We start from the raw sequence: 13678 nt of genomic DNA, 5'->3' as shown, positions 1-13678 counted from the left end.
TCACGCTTTGACAAAAGCCAGAAGCCATATCCTCATCCTTGCGTCTTCAACAACGACAATATTTGGTGTGCTCCCCGACCTTTCAGGAATCGCCGGCAGTGGCTGATCATGGATCACAGTCTGCCAAGTCGTCGCGTTTTTCTCAAGTTTTTCTCACTCTGAATGCACTAACCGACGCTGGGGCCGCTGCGAAGATGAAGTTAAAAGAAATATCCATTTACTTCTTTGGTTGGCTGTTGCAATATGTGAGGGCCTTCCCGACCTCTTGTTCTGTTAGCTCATATCCGTCTACAAGTGGTTGCAACCTTGTATGTGGTGTATCATGTCGCGGGCAATCCAATAAAAGATCCGCTGCTTGTCGAGCTTCCGTCGCCGATCGATATAGAGGACGAGGCGACCTTTGCGTGGGCAGGGATCACCACGCCCTTTCAAATTAGATCTGCTCCTATACCCTATTTACATCAAATGGCGGCGATATTTATCGATCGATCATCTTCGATCATCTCAAGATCATAATTTCATGACTCACCCTAACAAACGCCAATCACTACGAAGACAGAAAAAGGCGCAGAGGATTTGTGAGGTGAGTCCCCCTCAGATCCTCTCCCAAAAATTCGACTGCAAAATCTGGCACTCGGTAGGTTGGTCGTGCGTAACGAGTGGCAACAATCAGTCGACCTAAATCACGAGTTTAAATAATAAACCTACTTGAACGGCCGCAACACTGCGATGTCGCCTTACAAGTTACTGCGTCCTTGAAGCTGCTTTCGTACCATACCGATTCCACCGGATTTCCTTCTTTTTGTTTGTTGTCTGTCAGCGCTGTCAGCAGGCGGCGTTGTCCTACAAATGCGACGAAAATCCCTTTGTGTTCTAGAGACTTTTCCTGTCCCTTACTTCCCCTGGTGCCCTAGTAGGGCTAGTTCCTCTCTCCAAAGGTTCCTTTACTACTTGAAAAATGACTTATAGGACTGGGGAGGATCGCCTCTTCTATGTTGGTGCGAAATATCATGGCGCTTAGATTCGTACAGAAAGGCTTCTTCGACACGCTTCAAGATCTAGTCGGAGACGGTGGCAAAGGACAGCGGCAAAGGCGATCGCTCGGACGTTTTTGAAATTGCACCCAACGGATGCGCTTCAATCGCCATTTCTCTGTCTTACTTGTCTCTCATGTCACTATATTGATACCGTAGGAGATTGGCGCTAACAAAGATCGCCTAGAACAAAAACCAGTGCGAGGTTTACGTGAGGTGACGAAGATACCGATCAACTTGACGACTAAACGGTTTGCTCAGCTTCAAGTTGCTACAACGCGGTTCAAGGAGGAGCAAAATGTGGAGTTGTCCTCCGTCGATGGTGCGTGCTCAATGATAAAATTTGTGAGCAGACTAGGTGTTGCTCCTTCCCTTGACGTAGTTCGTGAGTTGGTTCAAAGTTGGTTTGCTTAACAGAGGGTGAATACAAGTACGACAAAGAAGCCAAAGCTTTGATCGGACTTGGATCGGACACTGCCCAGGCTTGTGTCTACCAGACTACCTCCGCCGTACTTCACGATGGTCGCTTCTGATGCACTCTTCTTTCATCAAATCTGACACACGCACCTATCTCGTGCGTTCAAATTCGGCTTAACCTAGGTGGTAATCATAAAAAGAGGTTTTTAGCGAGCCTTGATCAGTGTAAGAAATAATTCACCTTCGACGTATTACTTACATCGCTTGAATGGCCAGAATGTATTTTGTGCACTCGAGTACTTCACATAAGTAGTTGCCATTCGCGAAGGCTTTCCCGTCAAGGAACCGATCAAATTGATTTGGCTGGAGCCTTGAGGTATCATTTGAGGCGAAAACCATCGGAGTAGCAAGGCTGCAGCCGTTCAGTTTGTTTCGCAACAAGGCTTCTACTTTGCTGGTTGAGCTGACTTGGCGCTTTGGTATGAAAAGTGCGATTTCATCGACATTCCGCGGACCGGTGTCCAGGGCATTCCGTTTCTTTCGTATGTCGGCGTTAGCCATCTTATTCAAACACAAATGGACCTGAGAGATCTTGCTCCCAAGACATCCAAACATCGCGTATTGGAATCAAGATAAGAGCGAGGCACGCGGGGAGGTAATACAACTTTTACTAGCTTTTACTCCTCGCACACGGGTGATGCACACGTTACCCGTTTAGATTTGGGCATGCCTCACAAATTATAGGTTTTGCAGGCCTTTTGCCTCCGGAAGCCGGCGATTTTCTTGGATCACATCTTCAATGAATCCTGGTGACCAATGGCATGACGATACTTCCGCATCACCAAGAGAATCACCATATTTAAGAGCTCGCATTCCTCGCATTTTACTCCCGAATTGCGAGGTTCAGCGTCCTAAGGAGGTGAGAGTCAAATATCACAAGAAACAAATGAAAATTGATGTAGATGGATGCCTTTCTATCTGGTTTTAGCCAACTATGTTCATGACGACCGTCGAGCTGCCAGTCGACATACTCCTTGCAATCTTTGGCTATCTTACCCCCAATGATATTTTAATTGTGAGGCAGGTAAGAGCTTTCCAATATGGGGCCGTATTTTATCTCTGACATCTTGTTTTCATCGAAGACCTGCAAGAAATTATTTGAAATAACACACCTTCGCAGCCTTTGGCACCGTCTCATGCAATCTCATGTGCTTGAGGAAAATATACCTGTTCCAGGACTTGGTCAAAGGCCGCTCGAATCGTTGACCGCTGGGGAAATTGAACGACACACTTTCCAGGCGTTGCGTTTTCGGCAGAATTGGATTTCCGAGTCCCCAATGCCCACAACAGAGGTCTCGCTTTCTACCGTCCCAAATTCTCGCATCGTCTCTCTTCAGTTTCTCTCGAACAGCGGCTGCCAGTGGCTTATCTCCTTGACTATGGTCACTCCACTGACGGGACCTCGCCTCTTCCTCCTCCAATGCTGGGATCTTCAAACGCCTTCCCCTACATGCGTCGCGCTTCGAGAACTCCGGCAAATTGGAAGCATGGCTGCGACTAACAACCCTTCAGGAAGTGCAGTGCTTGCGGTACAGTGCCCACAGTAAGCGGTTGTTGGTGTGGTTTCGCCTCATTTGAAATAACGGCAGGCACAGTATTCAGATTCTCTCCATCTCTCCAAACCCTTCAAATCCTGTGAATGGGTTCGTCACTCTAGCAAGTTTCCGGGACGATATAAGCACGCCGCACCTCTTCACCGGATCAACACTCTTGACGGGTGATGTTAATTCTCGATTTCGACTATGGAAGATAGAAAACCCCCAGACGAAGATCGAACTACAGAATCCAGATCATCATCAGGTATTTCTTTTCGAGTCCGCCACCGAACCCGTTGACATGATTGCAAGGCAGAGCGAGTTCTTGCCGCGTTGCTTGACGAGCGTTTCGTTGTAGTTGTCCGGTCGACAACGCTGGAGGTTTACGAACTTCCACGAGTGACACCAGAAACCATGCAGGAGAGAGTCCTTCATCCTATTGTTCAACATCGGTGGCCATGGCGTATCGATACTGTCGTTATATCTGCCCAGGCCGTATGGCCGAGGACGCAGCTAAGATTGCCTGCGCCCATCAACATCCTAATACGATTCGGAAGTCTTTTTCCCTGGGTGAGTCGTGAACAGAGTCTAAATCTAAATGATGCCTTACGGTTATCTGCTAGCCTATCAACCTCCTTCATCATTACGAGCTGCGTCCAAACACATTTTACGTCCAGTCAAATTCTATCAGCGAAGAGAATTTGCCATTTCAATTCCCCCCCATCTTGAGACAAACGTTTGGCTCCCCCGTCCGCCTTTTCGCACCAACTGATTTGGTGCTTGGCTCGTGTGGAAGTGCCATGTGGATAGATAGTCACACGGAGGACTATTTCGGACATAGCAACTGCGGTCAGAGGCTCGCGGGCAAGTATTCATCAGGGTTGATGGCTAAGGACCACGAAGATGAGGAAGCAACACTTTCTGACCAATTAGCTTCCACAGCGGCGACGTCGGTATACAGAGTCCATGAGGCAGATAGTTGGGTGCGATTGGCCCTGGATGAGTGTGAGGGAAGGGTTGCTATTGGTCACGTTCATGGCGAAATCTCAATCCTCGGCTATGCCTGATGACTCGCGCGGTCCTTCGTGAGTGAGCGGGATTGAAGCTTTAGCATCTTCATACAGTGTGAATAATCATTTGAACTCAAAACTCATCTTGTCACTCGTACTGAAGCACAAAGAAAACATGAATGTCTTCGAGAAATACCGTCGAAAACGTGTGAGATATTAATACACATGTTGATACATTTGGATGGCTTTCTATCAAGGCGTGCTTGCAATGAGTACCTAGGACCGATATTAGGACGATAAGTTTGATAGACGAGAGAGACGATAGGTACGGCAGATGGAGTAAGCCCAAGATCCTTCAAAGACTTCCCAAAGTCCGCTTGAGCAAAGGTTTTCCTATGTACAAGAGATGGAGAAGGAAACACATGGATCTCTGACTACATACCTGGGGAATTGCTGAGTTAGGGTAACGGTGTCGACATCGATTGCGAGTGACTGCCCTGCGAGAAATTCGGCCACTTCACGCAAGGCTAGAAAAGGGGCTGTTTCAGGCATGCGACTAGCCTGTGGAATTCATTTCCACTCACGCGCATCGCTTGGTAGTGTCGTGGTGTACGGTTGTCCACCAGTAGCCATGCGAATTTGTAGCCTGGTTTCTTTAAAGTCTTTACTTGCGACACTGATGCTTGCCACTGCTGGAGTTGCAGGCACGGCTGAAGAAGTCGCTGTAAGGGGTTGTCCATCTCGCAACGCTTTCTCTCGAGCTGCTTTTTCGGCCCGAGCTTTCTTGTCGGCCTCAATCTGGGCCTTGACTGCTGCTTTAGCGCGTGCATCCTCAATTTTTTCTAAGAACGCGCGCAAATTAACAGGGTAGGATATCAGGGCTACCTCTGACCAGAGATGGATGGGGAGAAGCTAACCTCGCTTTTTGGCTTCCGCTTCCTTCATTGCCTCCTTAAGTTTCATATCTTCCTTGATCTTGCCTATCTCCTGCAAAAAGATTGGTCACCGTTATGTATTTTGATGCACGAACCCAACAAACCTTTCCAGCCTTGCGTCGGATGGCCTCGTTGACCTTAAACTCTGCGGCTTCTACTTCTGCCTTTTTAGAGCGCTTCTCTGCCATCTTCGCCTTCAACTCTTCCAACCTTTGTTTCTTCTCCTCCTCTGTTAAGGGCTTGATCTAAACCGCTGTTAACTACCTGCCTTTAATTAAACTGGATTGCTTACTTCCTCGGTAGATTCTTCGAATTGATCATGTCCACTTTTCTCCGCATGGAAGTTAGCCAGCGCCGTATTCTTGAATATCTTGCCACACTCTGAACATTTAATACTCTTCTCATTAAAATAAGTTTGATATGCTGGCGAGATTGTGTAGAAGACCAGGTGTACCTTAGCCTCTACTGCATTCCCGGCCACAACTCCAAGACTCCTCAACGCCTCTGCATCCTCGTCATCATCAACGTCCATCGGTACCCTGCTGTTCGTAGACTCGTTGACACCACTTAATTCTGGAACAGGTTGACCTTCGTGTTCTATTATGTGATCCATCGCAGGTTGTAGGCCGCGATTTCCTGTAGCCTTTAACGCCCCTAGAAGCCGTAAACGAACAATGAAGCAGAAGTATGAGTGTCCGCGGGGGTAGATTTGAAAAATCAAGCAAACATTCGACTCGCGCGCTATCAAATCCCATGCTTAAAAGGGTTTCTTTATCGCCAGCCATGGTGAGTGTCCCCGAGTGTTCAGTTTGAGTGAAGGTGTGGTGGCTGTATGAATAACCCAATTCGTATTTGGTAAGCCACAAGTGTCAGGCTCTAGCAAGGGCTCAAGACACCACAACCGCTGGACGTTGATGCCATTGACCAACCATTGACGATCTTGGCTTCTAAACGACGACAGTGAGGTGAGCTATCTGCGGTCTTCATAAGCCATGTTGATTACTTGCTGATGAACACTGTGCCCATGATCCCGCCCTCCTTCACCAGGACGCCGACTTCAGCCGACACCGTTTGGCGCAACAGGCCAACGCATCTTATCTTTGGAAACGAAATTGATTCTTGTAATCCAAGTTTGACAAGATGCCACCGTCAATCTTACCCAACGCTCGCCCAGCCTCTCCTGTGGATGAAGACCTCCAAAAGCTGTATAACGAGGTTTGGGCTGGATTTGCTGACGAACCACCAGCTGCGCCGAGCGAGAAAGATTTGGAGAACATTTATAATGTATATGGGGGAGAGAATGATTATCCAGCCTCACAGCCTGCCATTACAGTAAGCCCTCAAACATGTGCGAACCTTCTCCATTTGTTGGACGTTGGACTGATAGATCCCTAGCTACCCCCAATGGACCAACGATATCAACTAAAGCAGCACCTAGGCATTCGTCACCAAAATTACCTGGCGTTCGTCGCCTTCCGCCTACTCCTGGCTCGGCAAAGTCTTCTTCGCCGACATTTCCCATGCCTTCCCCTGAAGTCTACTACGACCAAAGTGTTTCTTCGCGTCCGAGCGTATACAGTACAGATTCCTTTTCATCATATACTTCGTCCAGCGCTTCTTCGGATCTCCTGCGCAAGGCCACGACCGGTGCTAGTGGGCGTTACGTTCCTAATGTAGCAGTCGGGGATCGGCCACCCAGCAGCGGAGAAAAACCACCTATTCCCCCGCATCCTGCCGCTTACAAGGCTGCTTACAATCAACGTGCATCGCCGGCTTCGGGCCCAAGTGTACCATCGACTACCTCAAGCGGAGATTTTTCAGCGCGACCTCCTGGAGCCCTCCCTCCCAATGCATATTATGACCGAAATGATTTTGCGTCCTCTTATCAATCCCCTGACTTTGACACCTATGACGGTGGCAAATATAACGGAACAGATGGTTATTATCAACAAATCCAACATACTCAATCCCAATACCAAGCTCAGTATGGCGAGCCTCAAGACCAACCATTGTATAACCAATCTCAACAACAGGGTAACTCCAAATCCTTGGCAGTACCTGCGGAAATATCTCGACAAACAAGCCGCGAAACTTTAAATGGGGTTTCCCATCCCATTTCTCCCACCGCTGCGATGACTACGTCACCAGTAGTCCTATCCCCATGTAAGCTGTTTCTTTGCCAGCTTTTTCAAAGTAGACTTTGTTTCCTTTTCAGACGAAGGGTACGGGGATCCGCGTCTTCAAATAAACCCGCCAGGCTCTTCCAGTGGCTTGGTAAATGTGAACGCTTCAACTGCCAGCTTCAGGGACTATGAGCCTGTTGCTGGGCCGTCGACTTTCGTGACAGGATCGGTGGCGGACGAGAGTTGGAATCAGGCTGATGATTATAGTTACACGGATCCTCAAGATAACTATGAAGAGGAGAGTGGAGCAGGCCCTGGCCACATGCCTCGACGTCCAACTGATATGTTACGAACTTTGGCGGATTATAACACGGGGCCCTTGGAGCTGCACGATGAAGGAGAGGGTGAATATTGGGAGGATGAAGACGAAGACGACGAGAATCGATTTGTCAACTACTCTCTCTTATCGCACATCGCTGTTCAGCTCCGCGACAAGATTCCTCGAGGAACCCATGTTAAAGGTAGCATCCCGTATCCTCGGGCGTTCACCGGTAAAGACATCGTGGTATGCTTTAATCTGTTTTCATTTTTGAGAATTGGAATTAACAATCTATCCAGTCGACAATTCAAACCCAGATACAACGAGAACTAGCAATCAATCACGGAGTATCCACCAACGACAGGCGCGTGGCATTGCAAGTTGCTCGAAGCCTGCAAAGTCAACTCTTCTTTTACGAAGTAGAATGGGGTGGTCGTGTTCTCCAGGATGGCGTTGAAGATGTCTATATGTTCCTCAACGATTTAGAAGGAGGTTCTGAGCTCGTCCCTGAGCTGGAAGAACTTCCGACGGGAGTTATCACGATGCTGACCAGATGCTATTCTCCAAGCTGTGGCGAAGGCGCCAGATGCTATTCGTTTTCCTGTCCAAGAAAGGTATGTATGTGTCCGTCCTCAAACGATCTTTATCGATTTTCTCTTATAGGGCAACCATGTATTTGGACCACTCCCTACCCCTCTGGAGGCACCCTCTGTCAAAAGAGAGTCATGGGCAGAGACAGTTGACAGCGCTGTCCTTAAATCTTTGCCTGAGACGGAAATCAATCGCCAAACGTAAGTCTGTTCTTTCAATATCGTACCTACATGCTCAACCGTTGCCCTAGGATTATCCACAAGCTCATCAGCAAAGAAGAGCAGTACCTCCAAGATCTCGACATCGTCGAATCTGTTTTCATCAAGCCACTTCGCACGTCCAATCCTCCTTTGATGCGACCGGATGTGCTCGACGATTTCATCGATGACGTTTTTGGTAACATTCTTGATCTTCGAGAGTGCAATCGGCGTCTTTTGGAGGTGATGTACGTTCGACAACGGGAACAGGCCCCAATCATCCAGCGAATCGGCGATATCTTCTTGGATGCTGCCACAGAATTCAGGCTGGCCTATCCCACCTACATTGGTCATTACCCGCTTGCGGAGAAGAGGCTCAAAGATGAGATAGACAATAACCCGGAATTCAGGCTGTTCCTTGAGGTGTGTTATTCTGCCAAGTGCTTCAAGGACATGGTTGACATTTCATTGTCTAGCATTGTTCAAGGCAATCACCTCGGTCGGGAGAAGCTCTTCGTTTTGATCTCAAGCACTTCCTCAATCGTCCGTCTGAACATTTGCAAAAGTATCCTGTTCTTTTGGAGGCTATCTTCCATGAAACGGCAGTCGGGAATCCCGACGCTGATTTCTTGGTGGAGGCAATTGAAGCGATTAAAAATTTGCAATCTGTAGCTCAGCTACGCACTTTCCAGTCTGCAATGGGTAAAGGCACTCCCGGAAAATGGGAATGGCACGATCTCGTCTCGCCTGAAATCCGGAAATCCCTTTCAAAAGAAGAGGGAAAACGACAATCGTTGGGCATTTTTCGTATCTGCCACTGAATTTTGAACTCATGTGACATTAGGATCATCTTTGAGTTGATCAAGGGAGAAATGGCATACGTCAAAGATCTGGAGAACATCGACATTGTAGGCTTTTTTCGTCGCATCTTTTTTGTAATTTCACGCGTCTTTCAGATGTACATTCAACCGCTTCGTGCAGCTGAACCATCCATTATTTCGCGAGATAGGCTTGACCAGTTCATTGAAGATGTGTTCCACAATTTTGCCGAGCTTCACCTGCATCACCGAAAACTTGTCACGATGTTTCACGAAATTCAACGGGAGCAGCATCCTACGATTCGCAGTATTACCGCTGCTATGTTTGATGCTGCGCTCAATTTCCGTGATGCTTACATGGAGTACATCCCAAATTACCCCATTGCAGCGTATAGGATTGACGATGAAATGGCCAATAACCTACCGTTCAAGACCTTTGTCGAACAATGCGTGCGGCACCCAGATGCGCATCGTTTGGACATGAAAAACTTCATCAATCGTCCGATTCCTCGACTCCTTCGGTATGAGCTGCTCTTGAAGGGTATTATGGATGAGACCAAGCCTCCGCATGAAGACTTAGACACGATTCCCAATGTCGTCGATGTCATCAAGGCACTTGGGAAAGAGACGGAGCCTGGTGTATTCTCGGCAAAGCAGAAAGTAGAGCTATGGCGTTATAACTCCAATCTTGTCTTCAAGGCGGGTGAATCGATTGTAAGCTCCTTCCAGCTGGATATTGCAGTAATGTAGATTGAAAGAATTCTAGGACATGGACTTACTCAACCAAAATCGTTCCCTGATTCACTCGGGCAAGCTCCTTCGGCAGCCTGAGAGTGGCTTGGAATGGAATGGTTGGAGTGAACTCTTTGTTCTTTTGTTCGACAATTATTGTAAGTCATTGAGCAAGCTCGTGTCCTTTGCGTGCTAAAGCAACGCCAGTGGTTATGACAAAACCGAAAGAACGAGATGGGGTTGTAAAATATCACGTTAACCGAAGAGTGAGTTCCTGTGTACAATTGCCGCTTATCCTAACTTAAGATTTTTCTAGCCCATCCCTCTTGACTTACTCACTCTCGTTAACTTCACCGATCCCCCAACCCAACGCGGTACAGGTCTTCTTCGCAACCTGCGTGGAGGTGAACGACACGGTGAATCTGCGAATCCGAACATGCCCGCGCCCGATAGCGCTATTGACTCTCGGTCGGTGCATCCACTAACTATTCATCACAACGGAAGAATGGGGGGCCCCTACATTCTCTATGCTGAATCTGCACAAATCCGAACCGAATGGAAGCAGAAACTTGAGGAGGCCCTTGGGTTGCGTAAGGCAGTTCAAGACTCGAACAAAGTGTTCGAAGTTGAGACTCTCAGTGCGGATACTTTTCTTGTCCCTTCCATGTCCGCCGCGGCACAGGGTCCTGCTTGGAATCAAGAAAGCACCTATACCGGTAAAGTGACATGCTCCGTTCCGTTTAGTAAGCAAGCTGGCGCTGGTAATGAGTCGCTATTTAATTCGACTTACAGGTACACCCGATGGGCGGGCGCTGGTCGCAATTGGATGTGCCGAGGGTGTTTGGATTGGATTCAGACACGATCCCAAGTGTATGTTTACTTCTCCTATGTCCCATATCGATGGTTTTTACCGATGATCCATCAGCTATGCGTCGCGTCCTTCATCTTAAAATGGTCACCCAATGTGCTATGCTTGAGGAATTTGGAATCTTCTTGGTACTGGCTGACAAGGTGGGTTACAAGTCCTGTCTTTTTAACAGCATCATTCTAACTTTCGACTTTAGTCTCTATTCGCGTACCATATTGAAGCTCTTGTTCCTTCGTCTCCACACGGCGCACATACCTCCCAAGTCCCCCAAAAGCTGAACGGCACAAAGGATGTCCACTTTTTCAGTGTTGGTACCCTCCACGGACGTACCTTGATCATTTATATGAAGAAGAAAGGGGTGAGTTTTTTTTTTTCACTTGGAGGTCTGCATATCATTGACGTTCTGAATCGACAGTTGGACAGCATCTTCCGGGTGCTTGAACCTGTAAACGATAAAATCAACGAGAGAGTCAAGGCCCCTGTCGGATTTGGTTCCCGCCTTGGATTCCGTTCTGCCAAATCGGAGTGGTTCCGCATTTACAGAGACTTTTTCTTACCTTCTGAGTCGTTTGACCTTATTTTCTTGAAGGCGAGGATAGCGATTCTTTGTGCGAAAGGCTTTGAGATCATGGATCTACAAAAGTGTGTTTTTTTCGGGACAGTCCTGCGAATGTCAAACCTTTTTTTTCCAGTTTCAACAGCGTCACAATTCCCCAGCGTGAAGATCCAAAACTAGCCCAACTTTCCAAGCGCTGCGAATCATGTCGACCAATGGGAATGTTTCGTTCTGCTGACGACGAATTCCTTCTATGTTACGACGGTAAGCAATCCTTTCCTTGCCCGCGCTTTCACGTTCAACTACATATCTTGGTAGAATTCGGCATCTACGTTGACAAACATGGTGATCCGTCTCGAGGAGCAGCTACTATCGAATGGGAAGGCACTGCCGAGCGGGTGGCCCTACATTCACCATACGTGCTGCTTTTCGACACGCGATTCATCGAAATCAGACACATTGAAACCGGCCGACTGGCGCAGATTATCCCAGGGAATGAGGTCCGGTGCATCTGGGACGGACGCGGGGTCGGCTCCAACGACCCAAATACATCAGCTAACGAAGGAGGCAATGAATCACTGCTGCAGGAGGCGCAGGTGCACGCAGTGATGAACAGCACAGACGTCGTACCAGGCAACAGGGGAAGGACAGTTGCCCAACACGTGTTTGAGTTGATACCTACGATCCCACTTTACCTTCCCAGTTCAGGCCCTGTCAGGGATGGGCGGAGACTGTCTTACTCGCCAGCACCCTCCCCAGAATTACGCACTTCTACTTCATGGAGATCATGACTTTTTTTTTCGTTTTTCTTCTTTTTTTTCTGCTTCGTACACTAGTTATCAACGGACGCTCCTTTTATCATGTAAGTCGACATTTCGGAAATTTTGCTATTATCGGATGTGCAAAGATGGTACAGTGTTCACCAACTGGCTACCTCTCATCAACACTAGTCCGTTTACTTTGATATCTTGAGTATGGCTTCCGACTACCATGCGACGCGGCGTTGAGATGCATGGAGCAACTTGATCGCTACAACACCTTTGAAAAGTCGCGAAAAGAAACTGGTGCGTAACCAGCTATAGCTAGCTATAGGGGAACTGGCCTAGGCGGCTAAGGCTTGGGATCAGAAATTTTGGAAAGAAATGTGATCAAGAAGAGTTATTTTAGATCGATGGAGAGCGAACGCCTTCATGCCACCAGGCCCCTGAATACAAATTCCCCGCCAATCTTCTTTACAATATACCGTCCTGTACTAGAAACTTTTTCAAGAGAAACCTGGATGATAAAGATGAGTGAGAGGGCTCTGAGGGGTACTAGTAGTAGTAGGCTGTCACGAGAATTATCCTCTGACAGAATGATTGGATTTCGTGACGTTCCGACACTTTTTTGTAAAAAAAAACACAAGCCTTTTCTCTCTTTGATTTTTCTGCAAGAAAATTATATGTGTCAATCAGTTAAAAATAACTGCCCCAGTGAGGCTCGAACTCACGACCTTCCGATTGACAATGGAGTATTATCCTCATATAACAGTCGGACGCTGTAACCAACTCAGCCATGGGGCACTTGTAACAAAAGGAGTACGTTTAAAATATAACTCATATATTACATAACGACATGACCTGCATGGTGGGGTGATGATGAGAATAGTAAGAGTGGGATCATATTATAAGAGTGGGACTTGACCCCAGATAGTGGGTTAGAAGGCTGAAATAGTGTAGTCCTGAGTCCCAGCAGTGAGGTTGTATCACAAAAGTGGGGTATTGGTGCCATGTTGGAGATTTAATTCTTTCGTCACAACCAGCTGAGATTGGGACAGCATTGAATTGGTGTTCTAACCAGTGCTAACTGTTGAAAGTTGCCCATTTTCCTGTTTTTTAGTCCAAAATTGGCTACAATCATGCAACAATCACGTTACAAGCTCCGTTGCAACCAGTTGCCACCCTGGATGGGACCAAAATTGTGACTAAAAACTCTTTGGTTGGTTCTGTTTATAACAGCCATTTTGATAGGAACGTCCACAACAAGTTAGAACTGGTTGTGATGCCCAATTAGAAAACTCCAACACAGTGGTGTGGATGTGCCTTACCTGCCAAAATGGTGGTCCAAGAAACTGGATTTTTGCATTAATCTGGCAAGCTTTTTACACATCATAATGCCATTACATTCATTAGAAAGGTACAGTTGAGTGCAAAAAGAATGGACCACCTGTCATTTTCCGGTTCTTTCTGAGAATCTATTGTAGTCTAAATGTAGTTGTGTATTCCTCTACATTATGTAGTTGTATTACACTTCCCTTGGTATGGGCTAATTTGGGTGAAAGCTGGAGCTGTGATGAGGTTTTTGTTCTGATGGCCATTTTCAGCACCTGTTAAAAAAAATATGCGCTAGCTGGACAGAGAGCTAAAATGTACCTCTGGTTAGCCTGAATGAGCCCATCAAAGAATCAGTTGAAAATACTGAGTGATTATGCCTGTAGAGCCTGT

The 13678-nt window shown here is 47.3% G+C and overlaps 5 protein-coding genes across 5 annotated transcripts; 3 read left to right on the top strand and 2 right to left on the bottom strand.

Moving 5' to 3' along the window:
* Positions 1-520: 520 nt before the first annotated feature.
* On the top strand, positions 521-1567 carry LACBIDRAFT_321651 (uncharacterized protein; the record flags this gene model as incomplete). The annotated part of the gene is made up of 4 exons (XM_001875050.1): positions 521-583; positions 1194-1356; positions 1417-1419; positions 1452-1567. 4 exons carry the CDS (start codon positions 521-523, stop codon positions 1565-1567), a joined length of 345 nt encoding a protein of 114 aa, XP_001875085.1.
* Positions 1568-2250: 683 nt separating this feature from the next.
* Positions 2251-4113, top strand: LACBIDRAFT_321650 (uncharacterized protein; the record flags this gene model as incomplete). Its single annotated transcript, XM_001875049.1, has 6 exons — positions 2251-2370; positions 2440-2535; positions 2594-3054; positions 3101-3311; positions 3359-3616; positions 3670-4113. The coding sequence occupies 6 exons, from the start codon at positions 2251-2253 to the stop codon at positions 4111-4113; spliced, it is 1590 nt and encodes a 529-aa protein (XP_001875084.1).
* An 83-nt stretch (positions 4114-4196) lies between these two features.
* Positions 4197-5776, bottom strand: LACBIDRAFT_229680 (uncharacterized protein; the record flags this gene model as incomplete). Its single annotated transcript, XM_001874476.1, has 8 exons — positions 4197-4449; positions 4499-4583; positions 4641-4898; positions 4974-5043; positions 5096-5236; positions 5284-5391; positions 5446-5645; positions 5719-5776. The coding sequence occupies 8 exons, from the start codon at positions 5774-5776 to the stop codon at positions 4197-4199; spliced, it is 1173 nt and encodes a 390-aa protein (XP_001874511.1).
* A 561-nt stretch (positions 5777-6337) lies between these two features.
* LACBIDRAFT_291994 (uncharacterized protein) lies at positions 6338-12119 on the top strand (the record flags this gene model as incomplete). Its single annotated transcript, XM_001875048.1, has 17 exons — positions 6338-7154; positions 7207-7679; positions 7733-8047; positions 8097-8224; positions 8275-8644; positions 8698-9014; positions 9066-9129; positions 9178-9753; positions 9806-9929; positions 9970-10037; positions 10088-10514; positions 10564-10641; positions 10697-10782; positions 10836-10997; positions 11055-11281; positions 11332-11459; positions 11514-12119. 17 exons carry the CDS (start codon positions 6338-6340, stop codon positions 11984-11986), a joined length of 4833 nt encoding a protein of 1610 aa, XP_001875083.1. The 3' UTR covers positions 11987-12119.
* A 389-nt stretch (positions 12120-12508) lies between these two features.
* Positions 12509-12751, bottom strand: LACBIDRAFT_305203 (uncharacterized protein; the record flags this gene model as incomplete). Its single annotated transcript, XM_001874475.1, has 2 exons — positions 12509-12621; positions 12685-12751. 2 exons carry the CDS (start codon positions 12749-12751, stop codon positions 12509-12511), a joined length of 180 nt encoding a protein of 59 aa, XP_001874510.1.
* Positions 12752-13678: the final 927 nt, after the last annotated feature.

This window comes from Laccaria bicolor, genomic scaffold, assembly GCF_000143565.1.
Source record: "Laccaria bicolor S238N-H82 LACBIscaffold_2 genomic scaffold, whole genome shotgun sequence".
NCBI lineage: Eukaryota > Fungi > Basidiomycota > Agaricomycetes > Agaricales > Hydnangiaceae > Laccaria > Laccaria bicolor.
This window is presented reverse-complemented; position numbering and strand designations above follow the sequence as displayed.